General features: G+C 31.6%; 1 protein-coding gene across 2 annotated transcripts; it reads left to right on the forward strand.

The window, feature by feature from the left end:
* Positions 1–1,262: 1,262 nt before the first annotated feature.
* On the forward strand, positions 1,263–14,259 carry LOC110647617 (arabinosyltransferase XEG113). Of its 2 annotated transcripts, XM_058140428.1 has the most exons (14): positions 1,263–1,323; positions 1,478–1,810; positions 1,906–2,193; positions 2,299–2,504; positions 3,287–3,392; positions 4,194–4,450; positions 4,604–4,739; positions 5,307–5,401; positions 5,491–5,544; positions 9,298–9,411; positions 9,906–10,004; positions 10,639–10,758; positions 13,075–13,161; positions 13,683–14,259. In XM_058140428.1, the coding sequence occupies exons 2-14, from the start codon at positions 1,606–1,608 to the stop codon at positions 13,848–13,850; spliced, it is 1,935 nt and encodes a 644-aa protein (XP_057996411.1). In that variant the 5' UTR covers positions 1,263–1,323; positions 1,478–1,605; the 3' UTR covers positions 13,851–14,259. The 2 variants fall into 2 exon arrangements, with proteins under 2 accessions (XP_057996411.1, XP_057996412.1); XM_058140429.1 differs by lacking the exons at positions 1,263–1,323; positions 13,683–14,259 and having other exon boundaries at positions 1,430–1,810; positions 10,639–10,821; positions 11,115–13,161.
* The last annotated feature ends 1,915 nt before the right edge of the window (positions 14,260–16,174 follow it).

The following is a 16,174-nucleotide window of genomic DNA, read 5'->3' on the forward strand; positions in this document are numbered from 1 at the left end:
TTTATAAAAATTATAAAATATTAAAAGTTAATTAGTCTTGATAAACTTAATAATTCATTATTGAAAAAATTTAACATGAAAATATATGAACTAACAAAATAATAAATAATTAAATTTATATATTTATAAAATACTAATTATAAAATCATATTATAATAATAAATTTTTTATAATAAATTTTACTTTTATAATTTTATTTTTATTTTTATTGATATACTTTCATTTTTATTAATTTAATCTAAAAGTTATAAGTGTAAATACAACATACGTATCTTGAAAAATAAAAAAAATTATTATATTATCATAATAATAATCAATATATTATAAAAATATTATATTATTTAAAATTAATAAAAAATTTTATATAAAAATATTAAAATTACGAATTTATACAATGAGCATAGAAAACGTGCAATGCACGTCTTGAAAAAAATTAATTGTAAAAAATTTAATTAAACAAAATTTAAATATAAGTAAAATAAAAAATTTTAGATTTATATAAACTCTAAAATTATATAAACAATTAAAATTTTAGTTTTAAGAATTTTAAATTTATATAAATTATAAAATTAAATTAAATAATAAAAAATATAATTATAAATATTATAAATAATGAATAACAATTTAGGCAAAGTTAGTATTTTTCCCTCTCTTCACATATTTATATATTATGTAGTAAAAATATTTTTCATTATTTTATTTTTTCTGAATTTCTCAAATATTAAAAAATATAAAAAAATTAACGTAGTCTTAAATTTATATTTTTTAAACCACTTAAATAAAATATTTAATCTAAATTGAAATAAATGAGTTCAAACTCATGAATTCAAAGTATATGATAGCTTATTTGGGTGTGCTAGAACTAATAAATAATAACAAACAGAACCAAAATGAAGTGGCAATGGAAAAGAATTGAATCAAATCAAAACCATTTAAACATTTTATTTAACCTTTTTAATTTTTAATATTTTTATTTTTCGAACTTACTATAAATTTTATAAATTACATATTGTATTATATAAAAATTTATAAAATAAAAATTTATTTTAAAAAATTGAAAATCAATTTGAGCTTTTTAATTTTTTTATAAAAATAATTTAATTAAATTAATAGTTATTCTCGTATTAACTTGAATTTTTTTTTATATTTGCATCTAAAATTTTATTATTTTTAATAATATTAATTATTATTTAAAGTCACAACCAGCTCATATTACAATTAAAAATAAATATATTAGTAAATTGAAAAAAAAAGGGAGAGGCGAAGGTGGCTAAGTGAAGACAAGTCAGAAAGTTGACAATGGAAGACAGCCAGAGGAGGCAGGTGAATGAGAATCGCTCTCTCACTAAAACACATCAGATCAGATCAGACATAAAAATTATAAACAATAACAATTCCAATCTCATAAATAATCATAGAGATTCAAATGATTGATTGATTTAATTATATAATCAGACATGATTGATTTTATTTGCAGAAATTGATATAATCATATCACACTCAGAGAGAGAGAGAGAGAGAAGGAGAGATGTTGAAGAAATGATTGATTGGATTTGCAGAAATTGATCCCCACGAGAAGAAGAAGAAGAAGAAGAAGAAGAAGCAATGGGTGGAGGAGGAAATGGCACTTGGAGGAATGCGTGCCAGGAGGTCACCAATACCAAGCCTTTGTTCCTTATGGTTTATGCTGCCATCCTCGTCGGAATCCTCTTCTCTTCCTTTTATGTTTTCTCCACTCTCTACTCCGCCAACAAGTCCTCTTCTCTTTCCTCTGGTGCTTGGCTTTCCTCTCCCCCCTCTTCTCTCTCTCGTAAGCTCTCTTTCTTTCTCTCTTCTCTAATTAATTAATTATGCTTCTCTCTCTCTCTCTCTCTCTCTCTCTCTCTCATGTCTTTTCGATTTCAGATGTTGATCAATCACTCAACTCTTCTCATCAAGCAACAGTAGCCGTAGGTTCCATTTCAACAACGCCACGGCCTCCCAGCAGCATTCAGGTAAAACCCATTTGGGAAGTTCCTCCACGCAATTCGAAAATGCCCCCTATGAAGAAATTTATACTCACAAAACAACTGGTAGAGCAGAGGGTCAAGGATAATGTCATTATAGTCACCTTCGGTAATTATGCTTTTATGGATTTTATCCTTACTTGGGTTAAGCACTTGACAGACTTGGGGCTTTCTAATCTTCTTGTTGGTACGTAATCTTGGACATTTTTTCAGTCTTTAGACATTTTCTTTTTCAATCTGGATAGTACATTTTTTTTTACTAGGAGAGTACTTGAAAATTGCTGTTTCATAGGTGCTATGGATACCAAGCTATTAGAGGCTTTATACTGGAAAGGTGTTCCAGTTTTTGACATGGGAAGTCACATGAGTACAGCAGATGTTGGCTGGGGCTCACCTACCTTTCACAAAATGGGGAGAGAAAAAGTTATTCTGATAGATGCTATCCTCCCTTTTGGCTATGAGTTACTTATGTGTGACACAGACATGGTTTGGTTGAAGGTATGCTTAACTCTTTTTTTTTTCTTTGGATCAAGCAGCTTCATTACCTGCTAAATGCTTGCGAGATTATGGTTGTTTCAATACGTATATATCACAGATATGTACTCTACTGGTTTATCTGTATCTTTTTTCTGGTGAGTAAGCTGGGGTTTTGTGAGAACTGCTACTACTACATTCAATATTACCTGCTCCAAAATAGAAAGGGGCTTTCCTAAGTATATTCTTATGGAAGTGCCATTTTCGAATGAACTGAACGCTCTTAGGCCTTCAGCATACATGTGCCTTGGTTGCAATTGCGCTAGACTATGGCTCTTATGTTATTTAATAATACCTAATATATTTAAGTAAGGACAGCTTTTCCTGAATTTAATACTGTTTAATGGATATGGTTTCTTTTGCCTTTTTCTAATAAAGATTTTCATCGGAAGTGCTGCTTTGAGAAAATTAATAGTGGGATGGGATGAATGCACTTTGATTGTAGCAATACAAACTAATGTTTAGGGTAAAGCAGAGGGGAAAAGAATACATTTTCCTAAAATGAAAATATATGCAAAATAACAAATATTCCCATATCCCTTTATTTCTTTTAAATCTAATCTTTAGGCTTGTTTTTTGTTTTGTATACAATGGCCAATAGTTCTTTCTGCAAACTATAAAAGCAGAATAGTAGGTTATTATCAGTAGCTCGTGAATTTCTTCCCCATTGTTTTGCATCATTTTTATACATTACTAATTTCTAAATTCTGAATTGGTTTACTACATCTGCTATGTTCCGGGAACAGAACCCGCTGCCATATCTTGCTCGTTATCCTGATGCAGATGTTTTAACTTCAAGCGATCAAGTTGTACCAACAGTTGTTGATGACAGGTTGGACAACTGGCAAGAAGGTGAAGATTATATTACGATAAAGAATATTTTCATGCCTCTTTGAGTGTACCTCATGTGCAAAGCTGTGAGCACAATTGTACTTGCTCACTCATATGACATGTTGATTTGTTGAATTATGTTTTTTCTTTTCTTCATTATTTTGATTGGCATGTCAAGCACTTCACAAAACATTTTTATCTCAAAAATGTGTTCTACTACTCTGGATACCTGGTTTGGGCACTTGGAAGGGACTTTACCTTTGTTACAGTTCATAATAACTGATTACAAACCCATTTTTTTTTCCCTCTCTTAACACATTAATCACCATAGCAGCTGAATGGGAACTTATATGGAAGGTTACCTGTATTCTATTTGATAGTAAGAGCTAAACTGGTTTGAAAAATGCCTTGCAAGTGCATTAATGGTTCTTTGCTTAAAGTTGTAGTAATGTCACTTTTCAGGAAAGTTGATTTGGATGCTATTTCTTTTGCTGTTGATTTATACTCTTTGGTTCTTTGTATGTGTACAATGATATCTCTTTGCAAACAGAGTAAACTGAAGTGTACCTTGATAACCTTTTCTTTTTCTGACTTTTCTCTTTGTTGGATTGGACTTTGGACACTAGCTACTGTATGCAAAATAAGTGGTTCACACAACCTCCTTCAATTGTGTTAATTCTGTCTAATGTACTTGGCACAAGTCAAAGTTAAACATACTAATGCACTTAAGTTCAGTCATATCAAATTAATTTTATATCATATTTCATGAATGTTTGTTTGCTCTGCTATAATTAATCTACTAATAAGATTGTACTTTGACAGTTGGTGCGGCCTACAATATTGGAATTTTCCACTGGCGGCCAACGGAGTCTTCAATAAAGTTGGCAAAAGAGTGGAAAGATATGCTTCTTGCTGATGACAAGATTTGGGATCAGAATGGCTTCAATGATATTGTGCGCAAGAAGTTAGGACCAGCTGTTGATGCTGACAATGGACTTGCATATGCTTTTGATGGAAATCTCAAGCTGGGAATTTTACCAGCAAGTATATTTTGTAGTGGACACACTTACTTTGTCCAGGTATAATCCACATATTAATTTTGGTAGTCTTGATACTTGTATTATAGTTCATGTTTTTCTTTACATGATTTTGCTGTCAAACTTGAATTGTCTTGCTTGGACCAAGTAACTGTGGAATGAAAAAGAGCATAGCCTGAGCCTACATTTTGGCAGGCCATGTATCAACAACTTAGATTGGAGCCATATGCTGTGCATACCACATTCCAGTATGCGGGTACTGAAGGAAAGCGCCACCGACTAAGGGAAGCCATGGTCTTTTATGATCCACCAGATTACTATGATTCACCAGGTAATTCTGTCCACTTGTGTCAATAATTTCTGCAAATATGATGTGGAACTTCAAGGTCATGGTAAACATATTTCTTATTGTCATTTTGACTGTCATTGTGGCGAAATGAAGCCTTTGTCCATGGAATAGTTCAACTTCCTTGGACTCTGAAGTTTACCCAAAAACTGAAAGTCCACCATTGGATGCTTTTACTAGTGGTTATCACAGATTGACATATTGATTTATGTAGTTTAGCATCTACTTTCAGTTGATGGTTGAAGATTTTCATCTCATTACAAGATGTCAACTTCTTAGATTCTGCAAGTATTCTCATGTTCTCTCTTATTTTAATGAAAAGAAGCCTTATATTTCCTTAGAAACAAATGGAGCCTAATTGTCCATGGAATGGAATATTTCAACTTTCTAGGCAACCAAGTTCATGCCAAATCGTCAATCAACAGTAGATAACATGGCATTTTGACAGATATCTGCTTGCGTTGTTGGACCTGCTGTTATTTAATGGTTGAAGTATTTTTTCTTTTTCTGAAAATATTTCTGCTCTTTAACATTTCATGGGAATCCATGCAGGAGGTTTTTTGTCATTTAAGCCATCTATTCCAAAGAGTTTGTTACTAGACGGGGATCACAATCTTGAATCCCACTTTTCCCTTATTAATTACCAGGTATGTCTGCTTAACTTTTTAACACTTGTGGCTGCCACTTCTTTCCGTACTACCTTATTGATACTTTATATTGTTATGACTTCGTTCAGATTAAACAAATAAGGTCAGCGCTTGCAATTGCTTCCTTGTTAAATCGTACACTGGTGAGAGTAATTCCAACCTTGCACATGCTTATTGGCTTATTTCCTAGATTTTGGCTGTGGTGGAAATTTGTTCTCTATTATGATAACTGAGATTCTTTTATTTCCATATCTAGTTGCATACTTCTAATTGATTTTCATGGTTAGAATTTTTCAAGCTTGTCATAGTGCCACAACACAGCAGAGTATAAACTTGTTAACACATTAAAAAATTTTATCTCATCTATCAGAACTATATCATTCGCAAACATCATGCACCAAGGGATACTCTCTTGTATATGTTTCATCAATTCATTTAGAATTAATGTAAAAAGGTAAGGGCTTACAGCTGAACATTGGTGTAATCCAACTGAGAGAGAAAAATCTCTTGTGTCTCCTCTCACTGTGCGCACAATAGTAGTTGCTCTTTCATACATATTTTTCAACACTTATATGTACCTAATAGATACTCTCTTTTATTCTAACACTTTCCATAAGATATCTTTTGAAACACGATCATAAGCCTTCTCCAAATCGATAAAAATCATATGTAAATCTTTCTTCACATCTCTATATTCCTCCATCAAGCTTCTAATGAGAAAGATCACGTTCATAGTTGAACGATGGGGCATGAAGCCAAATTGATTGGGAGAGATAGAGGTGTCATGACGTAGTCGATGTTCCACAATTCTCTCCAATAACTTTATAGTATGACTCATGAGTTTAATTTCCCTATAGTTTGAACAACTCTGTATGTCTCCTTTATTTTTAAAAATAGTTACTAAAATACTCCTCCTCCATTTATCAAGCATTTTCTTTGAGTTTAGAATCTTATTAAACAATTTAGTTAACCATGCCACTCACACATCTCCCAAACACTTTCACACTTCAATTGGTATTCCATCAGGTTCACAGGTTTTATCCACTTTCATTCTCTTAAGTACTTAGATCTAATCATTCTAGTGTAATTCATATTCTTTTCTATTGCTCTGTAGTCTATATTCACGCTATTATCACTTTGACTATTATTAAAGAAATCATCAAAATAATTTCTCCATTTTTCTTTAATGTCCTCATCTTTCACTAACACTTTTCTTTTTTTATCCTTAATGCACTTAACTTGATTGAGATCTTGACATTTCTTTTATCTTTTCCTTGCTAATCTATAAATATCTTTCTCCCTTTCTTTAGTTCTAAGTTTTTCATATAACTTTTCAAAGACTTGTGCTCTTGCTTGACTAACCACATTTTTTGCCTCTTTCTTTGCTATCTTGTACTATTCATAAGTCTCATTATTATCACACTTAAGTAATTTCTAATACCATTTCCTCTTTCTCTTCATTGCCTTTTGTACTTCTTCATTCCACCATCATCTCTCTTTTGAGGGTGGTCCATGTCTTCTAGACTCTCCAAGTACTTTTCTAGCTACTTCTCTGATTTTTTATGCCATCTGTTTCCACATGCCATTGGCCTCCATATTCAGCTTCCATGCTTCGAACTCGGGAAGCTCATTTTTGAACTACACTTACTTTACTCCTTTGAACTCCCACTACTTTGTTCGAGCTACAATATTTCTTCTAGCCTTACTTGAATTGTTCCTAAACTTGACATCCAAGACCACTAACCGATGTTGACTTGTTAAAACCTCTCCCGGAATAACCTTGCAATCCTTGCATAGAGTTCTATTTATCTTCCTGGTTAAGAGGAAGTCAATTTGGCTTCTATGTTGTCCACTTTTAAAAGTCACTAAATGCGACTCCCTTTTTATAAAGTCGGTATTTGCTAGTATTAGGTTGTACGCCATAACAAAATCTAGGATGCTTTTTCCCTCCTCATTTCGGCTACTAAAACCAAAACCTCCATGAACATTCTCATAACCTTGCCTATCATTTCTTACATGTCCATTCAAATCTCCATCGATGATAACATTCTCTTTATTCAGTATACTTTGCATTAGATCATCCATATCTTTCCAAAACCTTTGTTTACTCTCACTATCTAGTCCTATTTGTGGAACATAAGCACTAACTACATTTATTGTTTCTCCTTCTAGTACTAGCTTTACTAGTATAATTCTATCTTCTACTCTTTTCACAACTATTACGGCATCTTTCAATGTCCTATTTATAATTATGCCCACTCTGTTTTTGTTCCTCTCCTTTCCGGTAAACCACAGTTTGTATCCTAAATTACCCACTTTCTTGCTTTTCTCTCCTATCCATTTAATCTCCTGAATGCAAGCGATATTCATCATTTTCTTTTCCAAGGTATCCACAAGCTCCATTAATTTTCCTGTAACTGATCCAACATTCTAAGTATCAACTCTGATTCTCCTCCTATCCTATTCCTTCCTAATTGATCTCCTTCTATGATATCTTCTATTGTTCTCTATGCCTATCTTGTGTTCTGTTCTACTATCTGTTCTGTGGACTAACTTCTTTACCCACATCCGTCTATGATGTGGGAAATCTTGCTCATTTAACACTACACCCGGGCCGGCGTGTCGCTTTTGGTAAACGTCCTACACCCTTGCATATTTCTCACTATACCCAAACTTCGATGTAGCACGTCTTAAGTAGAGAATGCCCCAACGTTTATATCGTAAGAATTCATATCATGAGGTGTGATGAAATTTTTACACTGGTTATCACCTATCGCAACTCTCCTCCTTTATCTGAGCTTCAGACCGACTAAACACAAACTACTTACTCTTCTTTTCAAAAAAAAAAAAAAAAAAAAATCTATAATGGGACATGGAATGTAAAACATAAAATATTGGTGAGTAATTACATCATGTAGACTAACGTAAGAGCATGCCCCTTGTCTTTCTTTGTTAAAGAATTTAGATTTGATAGTTTTGGCTGAGGATGTGTGTTTAGCAGTGTTATTCAAATGTGGCTTGGATAAATGGAATGATGTGGTTCTTTATTAAAGTGTTGTCTACTTGAACTTGACATGTCTATCCATACATCATTGAGCTATAACACTTTTTTGAGGTTGTAGTCTGCATGGCAACTGACAATGATTTGGGGTAGCTAAATGTTAAAATGTTGTCTAGTTTTAAGTCCATAAAAATTGGAACAAACTGTCAATTGGCTCTGAGACAACTGTTGAGGCAAAATCTTAATGTTATACATGCAGAGTTGTCAGAGATGAACCTGGTGCTCACCCTATGTGCTTGGGTGATGCAAGGTGCTTGAGGCACCCACCCGTTCACTTGATGCTTATTTGCTTAATTTTGTTTCTGGTTACGGAATTCACTTCTTAATTATAGACTTGAGAGGCAAATGTGCCAAAACTTGAGACACCAATTATAAAATGTATCCTTGACTTCTATTAGGACAAAAAGCATCACTTTTACAAATACATGTGGGGAAAGGAAGACTGGAGGAAAGCACTTTACTCAGGCAAGCACCTAGTGTGGCACCTAGCACATTTTCTGACTAGGGCCTTGCGCTTTTGACAACACTGTATAAGTGCTCATAGGAATTACCAGGATTCTAATGCCATTGGGATAACAAGAACAGAGGCTAACAAATATTCTCCTTTGGTTTAAAATGGATTTAAGAATGAGCCACCAAAATCTGGCCTGCTAACTTGAGCCAACATAATTTTCTTTGGTTCAAATTTGAGTTTAGGTTGAATGCCATGATTAGATTGGTGATATGCATATATTTGGTTTACTGTATAAATTAATTAACTAATCTGCATAGCTAGAAAATGCTTAAGAAGTTTATATCTTGATCTCTTTTTCTCTGTTTTTGAGTGTAAATTCAGGTCATGCCTCCATTATGGTGCAGATTGGATAGGCTATGGTTTTCCCATCCTGGAGTTCTGAAGGGAACTATGACTAGACAACCTTTTATCTGCCCTTTGGACCATGTTTTTGAGGTATTTTTTATTTTCTTATTCTGTTTAAATTACTATTATCTATTTTAAGTGAACATTAACACAGCTTGTGATAATGTTGGTATCCTTTTTGGCATGGAAAAACTTTTGAAGCACCTTTCCATAAAATCAACTAATTTGATTGTATTTTTGGCGAAGTCTGGCTTTTTTTTTTTTTTAATCAGTCATCATTTATTTCTTTCTTGTGGATCGAATTCTATTAGTTTTAAGGGATTCCAAACAAAGGACTGAGCGAAGAGAATTGAAATTGAACTAAACTCTTTATTTTCAGACCATTGAGAAAAATTTTATTGCCTATCCAAAAAATATTTATTTTTGTTGGATATTAAAAAAAAAAAAAAACTTGAGCTTGCTGCTTGTTTATAAATTTTCATACAAAGGTGTAAAATTACAAGAAAACAAATAATGAGCAAGACATCATCATATTTTGATTTTGCATGATTAGTCTTAAATTAAGGAATGCACATTACTTGCAGGTGAATGTGATGTTAAAACAGCTGCCAGAGGAGGAATTTGGCCCTGGTATCAGTATCAGAGAGTACTCGTTTTTGGACAATCCTTCCTTGCCCAAACAAGTAAATGACTAATGGTTACATTAATTTTAAACAGTTTGGTGGTGTTTGATGAAATTGAAAGTTCAGGAGCTGGAATACAACTGAACTGTTGGCACTTATAAATGTTGAAATTGTGAATTAAAATAATCATGGATTTAATGATGTTTTTCCATAGGAAAATTATTAAATGACTAAGACAATAAAAGTGGTAGTGATGATGGTATTGATAATGGCACTTTGTCATGTTAATGGGGTCATGGTTGTTATGCCGATGCTGTTGGCTATGGTAATGGAATATGGTGATGCCAATGGGGTAACTGTTCTGATGCTGGCCATGATGGTGGTGTGATGATGTGATTATGTTAGGTGATGAACATAGTAGTGATTGGTTTGGCAGTTGAGAAAAACATTGTCATTAGTAAAATACATGAAGCAAGTTTTTTTTTTTTTCTATATATTATTTCTTTCAGTGTGAAAAAACATAACATTTTGTGAATATGCTTCAAATGTTGCATGTTAAAAAGTAAATGTACTAACCAGACACACTTGTAGAATTAAGAACAGTAAAGTTTAACTGATGTACTTAATCAGGTTATTTAACACCCCTTTTCTTGATTCACATTACTTATGGTAACTTTCCTTTGGATATGTATAGTTGAAGGAGTCATGGCTTGATGTCCACCTTTGTCAAGAAGGAACTCAAGATTGTTTTGCATCAAACAAAACGAGTTCATCAGGGGTACTCAGATTTCCAAATCACAGCAAAGAAGAAATGGTATTTGAAAATTTCCACTAGCTTAATCTATTGGCAACTATCACATATTTCAATTCCTAATAGGTTCTTCCAAGTGCTTTCTCGTGCCATGCTTACTAAACCTATTTTCTATCTTAGGAATTTTGATGAATTTCTTTGTCTTTAATAGATGGAGCTTATATCAATAGAAACTAACAAGCAAATTAAGGAAACAATGCAAGTGAAATTTTGATGAATTTCTTTGTCTTTAATAGATGGGGCTTATATCAATAGAAACTAACAAGCAAATTAAGGAAACAATGCAAGTGAAGTGGTATTTGAAAATTTCCTACAAGCTTAATCTATTATCAACTATCACATATTTCGATTCCTAATAGGTTCTTCCAAGATGCTTTCTCATACCATAGTTACTCAGCTTTATCTCAGGAACTTTGATGAATTTCTTTGTCTTTATTAGGTGGGGCCTATATCAATAGAAACTAACTAGCAAATTAAGGAAACAATTAAAGTGAAGGTTTTTGTGTGTGTGTGTGTATGTTTTAAATAAAGTATCATACCTGAGTGCTTTGACTCTTTAGTAACTTGGAGTATTTGAGTGCTGGGTTATGATAGTGGATTAGGTATGCATTTGATGTTTAGTTGTTTGGGATTTTACTGTAAGGATGGAGCCCGTCATTGAGATCCTGTGCCGCCTAATAATATTCATTTTACTGCACCATTGTTTTTTCTCTGCATAGTCATCAAGATATTCTCCAGTTCCTTAAAGAATGAAAGGTATCATGTTCTATTGGATTGCCTTTATCTACCTAATTTCTTGATGTGCATATTGTTTGGTAAAGGCCCACTGCCCCAGTGGTTGTCATGTTTCCAACATGGTTTCATATTGCAATCCCAGCTGTGGTCATTAAATTGGGGTGTCAGTGGCAAAAGAGTAATGTCTCAGGCAGCATTACTAATAAATTAGCAAGATGACTCAAACAAATAGTATAGCTAGCATAAACTGAAAAATGCAACTTGTTGGTACTTTTAACATCTAAAATAACTCAGTTGGATACAAATTTACGAGGAAACCAATAAGAAAAAAAAGGTAGCTTATTTAGCTAATAAATTTTGAGCCAAGTCAAGGAATGTTAAGATCTAATGAGAAATCTAGTGGAAAATAAAGTTTTGACTTGAAAAGACACTTGAAATAATGCAAAGCAGCTGCAAAAGTCCTCTTGAGAACTTGTTATGTGAGCTGGAGAGGTAAGAATGTTGGTTTTCCCAACAGAAGGCAAAAATATTGGTCTCTTAATGACCATAATCACCAAAGAAATGGCCTATAATGGTTTTGGTTGTGAATTTAAAATCCCCATAATGAAATAGAGTGAAACGTAGAGGGAGTTGCAAATGTTGTTATGCGGCTGCTGTTAAGTTGTATAATGACTGTTTTCTATAGCCAAGGTTTCCAAGCATATCTTGAACAGAAATATGCTATTATTTTGAGTTTATTTGTGTGGCTGTAATTGTTTTATTACCACATACAAATTTCTGAAATGTAAGAGATAAAAACAACTGGTTTCCACAGTGGTATGGTGTCGTTTTTAGTGGTTTTGTCAAAATCTATTATTGGAAGAATATCAGGGGGCTTAAATTCCTGGCATGGTGAATGCGTTTTGGTATTTCCTTGGCAGAGGAGCTTAGTTATCCTGAGCTGTAAATGTTTTTGGTTAAAACCTATGAATGACAACGCCATGCTGAGACTTCTGACTTGGTGAAATAGTTTTGATATTCTGCCTACGGAGAGGTTTCTAATGATCCTGAGATATGAATCTCATGCATTTTCTAAGGCCAAGATTATGAGCTTCCCTCTTACCTGATTTTGTAGTATGATTTCTTCTTGGTTTCCCCTGGAAGAGTGATGCATTTTTAATGATCCATTTATTGGTCTATTTTTTTGCATAACCTTTTCTTCTGGAATTTACCAGTACTCTGAATTTTCATATGATCCTTAAAATTTGGCCTTAACTTGCAAAATTGTATAATTTTGAGATAGCATGTGGGGATAGTGGAGGAGTCTTTTGAGAATTGGCAATTGGTGAATGAAAGTAGAGTAACCTCATCCTTCTCAAAAACTGGGATGATAATTTTCCACTTTTCCTGGTGCTCTTTGAATTTGTGTTTTAATTTGGTTTCATTTAGTTTTAAGGGTTGGTCATTGTTAAGTCTTTAGTTTAGTTTATTCAATAGCTTTTATGCTGTTCGGCTTTAACATAATCATTTACCAGAAATTCAAATTATAATGTTCACCTCCCTGTGGATTTTCCTTGCCATTTTAATTATACTAGTAACATGCAGATCAAGGCCGTATTCTCATCCTTCAAGGAAGTCAAAGTTATTCAATTCTCTTCAATGCAAGATGCTTTCCTAGGTTTTACTGACAAGGTAAGTGTTTATATATATATATATATATATATATATATATATATATATATATATATATATATATATATATCTGTTCTTTTCTTTTCTTATGGAAGCTATTGGCAAGCTTTTTGTTTCCCTGCTTTTTGAATGTAATTTTGTCATGTTCTTTTCTTTTATATGGTCCTTCAAGTACAAATGAACAGTCGTTCTTGTGTTCTTTCATTAAGTGGACATTAATAGATCATTGAATCAGAGGGAGCCGCATTTTGAAAGAACAATACAAACAACCCCCCTTCCTCTTTCTTATGAGATTACGTCATAACTATTGTATCCTTCAAACAAGTAGATGCTAATGACTGTGAGAAATGTTATCACTAAAATAATAATAATAATAATAATAATAATAATAAGAGAATGATGAAACCTTAATTATGCCAAATTTCAGGGATTTTTTTTTTTTTTGTAATTTTTTCTAAAATTTGAAGTGTACAATGTGCTTTGTCGTTCACGTGCTAATGCTATGGTAAATTTGTGCTCAGAAAAGAGAAGAAAAATTTAGGAACCGTGTGAAAAGGTACGTTGGCATATGGTGTTGCGTGGAGAATCACACCCCTGGACATATATATTATGACATGTACTGGGATGAGAAACCTGACTGGAAACCAATACCACCAGAGACTCCAGAGCAGGACCACCCACCTTGGTAAGGCCTAACCTCAAGCACATATTTATTGAAATACAAGAGATGCAGACAAAAAATAAAGGAGAATGTCTGGAGCTAGTTTAGAAAGAAGAGATAGATGAATCTTAAAAGAGGATCTACGAAGGTGTTTTAGTTCCTAACACAGATTAAACCAAGATCTGTATTAGGGTTTATGGATATGGAGAAGACTGAACCCCACATTTGTAGTCAAACATTGAGGACTCAGTAGGGGAAGGGAGGACATATATTTCCTGTAATCACTGTAACATTAGAGGAAACTCAGTTTTTATTTACTCTCATTTTTTTTTTTTAAGAATTTTTTGTCATCTTTTTTACAATATGAATAAAGAAATGAAATTTGTAGTTATAAGGAAAGAGAATACCTGCTTTAATAGGTTGTTTGCATGGTTTAATTGCATTGAGAGTTCTGTTTCTGTTGTAGAAATGTAAATATATATATATATATTTCTCTTTTTATAAACCTTGGGTCATTTTTTGCAGACTCTTTGCTATTATCGCATTCAACTCAAAACTATTTGTTCATTTCATTAATTCAGACTCTTTCTAATTGGCTTTTTAAACTTTTTTTTTTAATTTAATTATTTTATAAGGTCAAGGTTAATAATGTATAAAAAAAAACTATTGAGTCATTTAACCCACTATATTACATGTGGCGCCACTATTGCTACCAGATAAATGATATATCTTTTAGCTATGGCGATTTATTATAGCACTATCTTCCATTATTTTCTCTAATCCAATAATTTTCTAATATCATGACTTCTCACTTCATCAATTTTAGCCATACTTTGTTTAATCTGTACTTAATATCAAAACTAATGGTATATCCTTAAAAATTCACTGTAAATTATTAGATGCTCTAATTAATCTCAAATTAAATTACAGGCTATTCAACAGATCAAATACATTGTATATGAATTTTTAGATTATACCAATACTTTTAAATACTAAGATTTCATTTGTTTCACGGAAAATAATTTGAATATAGAAAATATTTTTCATAAAAAATATTTTCTGTTGTTTGGTTGCAATATTAAATTAATGATATATATTTATTTCATGTATGTATAAGCATGTTTACATTTTAATAAAATTATCAAAGTTTAGAAAATGGAGCATGACTTATTTTTGAAAAAAATATAAGCCATTTTTCTTACAAATGAATTAGTTTTCACTTTGACCAAAAAAATATTTTCCATTAACTAATTTTTTTTAATATTTTAAATGCTAAAAAATATAAAAAACATTTTTCGTAAAACAAACGAAACCTAAAAATGATTTTGTTTTTGGAGCCTACTTGCTTTCCTACATTGATTTTCAATTTGCAGCATGTATATATTAAAATTTATTTTTAAAATTTTAACAAAATAGATTTTCTCCAAATTTTAACCATATCTCATATATATACATATAGATTGCATCTCAAATATAATTTTAGGTTTCATTTATTTTATGAAAAATATTCTTTTAGAAATATATATATTTTTATATTTTTTAATGTTTGGGGCACTCAATAAAATAGATCAAGAGAAAATATATTCTTAACTAAAGAGAAAACGAAGTTAATTTTAGGGAAAATGACTTTCTTTTTTTAAAAATTGAAAGATATTTTTTATTTTCTAAATTTTGATGATTTTATTAAAATGTAAAAGTAACATATATGAAATAAACACACTATTAATTTAATATTTTAACTAAAAAAATATTTTCATGAAAAATAGTTTTTTAGAAAATATTTTTTATATATAAATTATTTTTTATGAAACAAATGAAATCTTAGGCTCGGTTTGTTTCACAAAAAATATTTTCCTGAAAAACATTTTTCGTATTTTTTGGTATTTGAGAGCAGTAAGAAAAATGGGTCAACGAAAAATAATTTTTTGGTTAAAGGAAAACTAAGTCATTTTTAAGGAAAATGACTTTTATTTTTCAAAAGAGAAAGTCATTTTCAGTTTTTTGAACTTTAAAGTTCTTATTAAAATGTGAATATACTTATACATATATAAAATAAATAAATATAATTAATTTAGCATCACAATCAAATAATAAAAAATATTTTAATAAAAAAAAATATTTTTTATGAAAAATATTTTTTGTATATAAGTTATTTTCCGTGAAACAAACGGAGCTTTAGATTCAAAACATTTCCCACATCATGAGTTATCATCAAATCATTTAAGACCTATTAATTTTTTTTTTTATTTTTTTAAAAATTAGTTTCTACTCAGGCAGCATGTATAACTTTTATCACACTTCATACTTCATAATTTATAGGTCTAAAATTTATTAAAATTTAACTCAATACTT

Source organism: Hevea brasiliensis, chromosome 18 (genome assembly GCF_030052815.1).
Source record: "Hevea brasiliensis isolate MT/VB/25A 57/8 chromosome 18, ASM3005281v1, whole genome shotgun sequence".
NCBI lineage: Eukaryota > Viridiplantae > Streptophyta > Magnoliopsida > Malpighiales > Euphorbiaceae > Hevea > Hevea brasiliensis.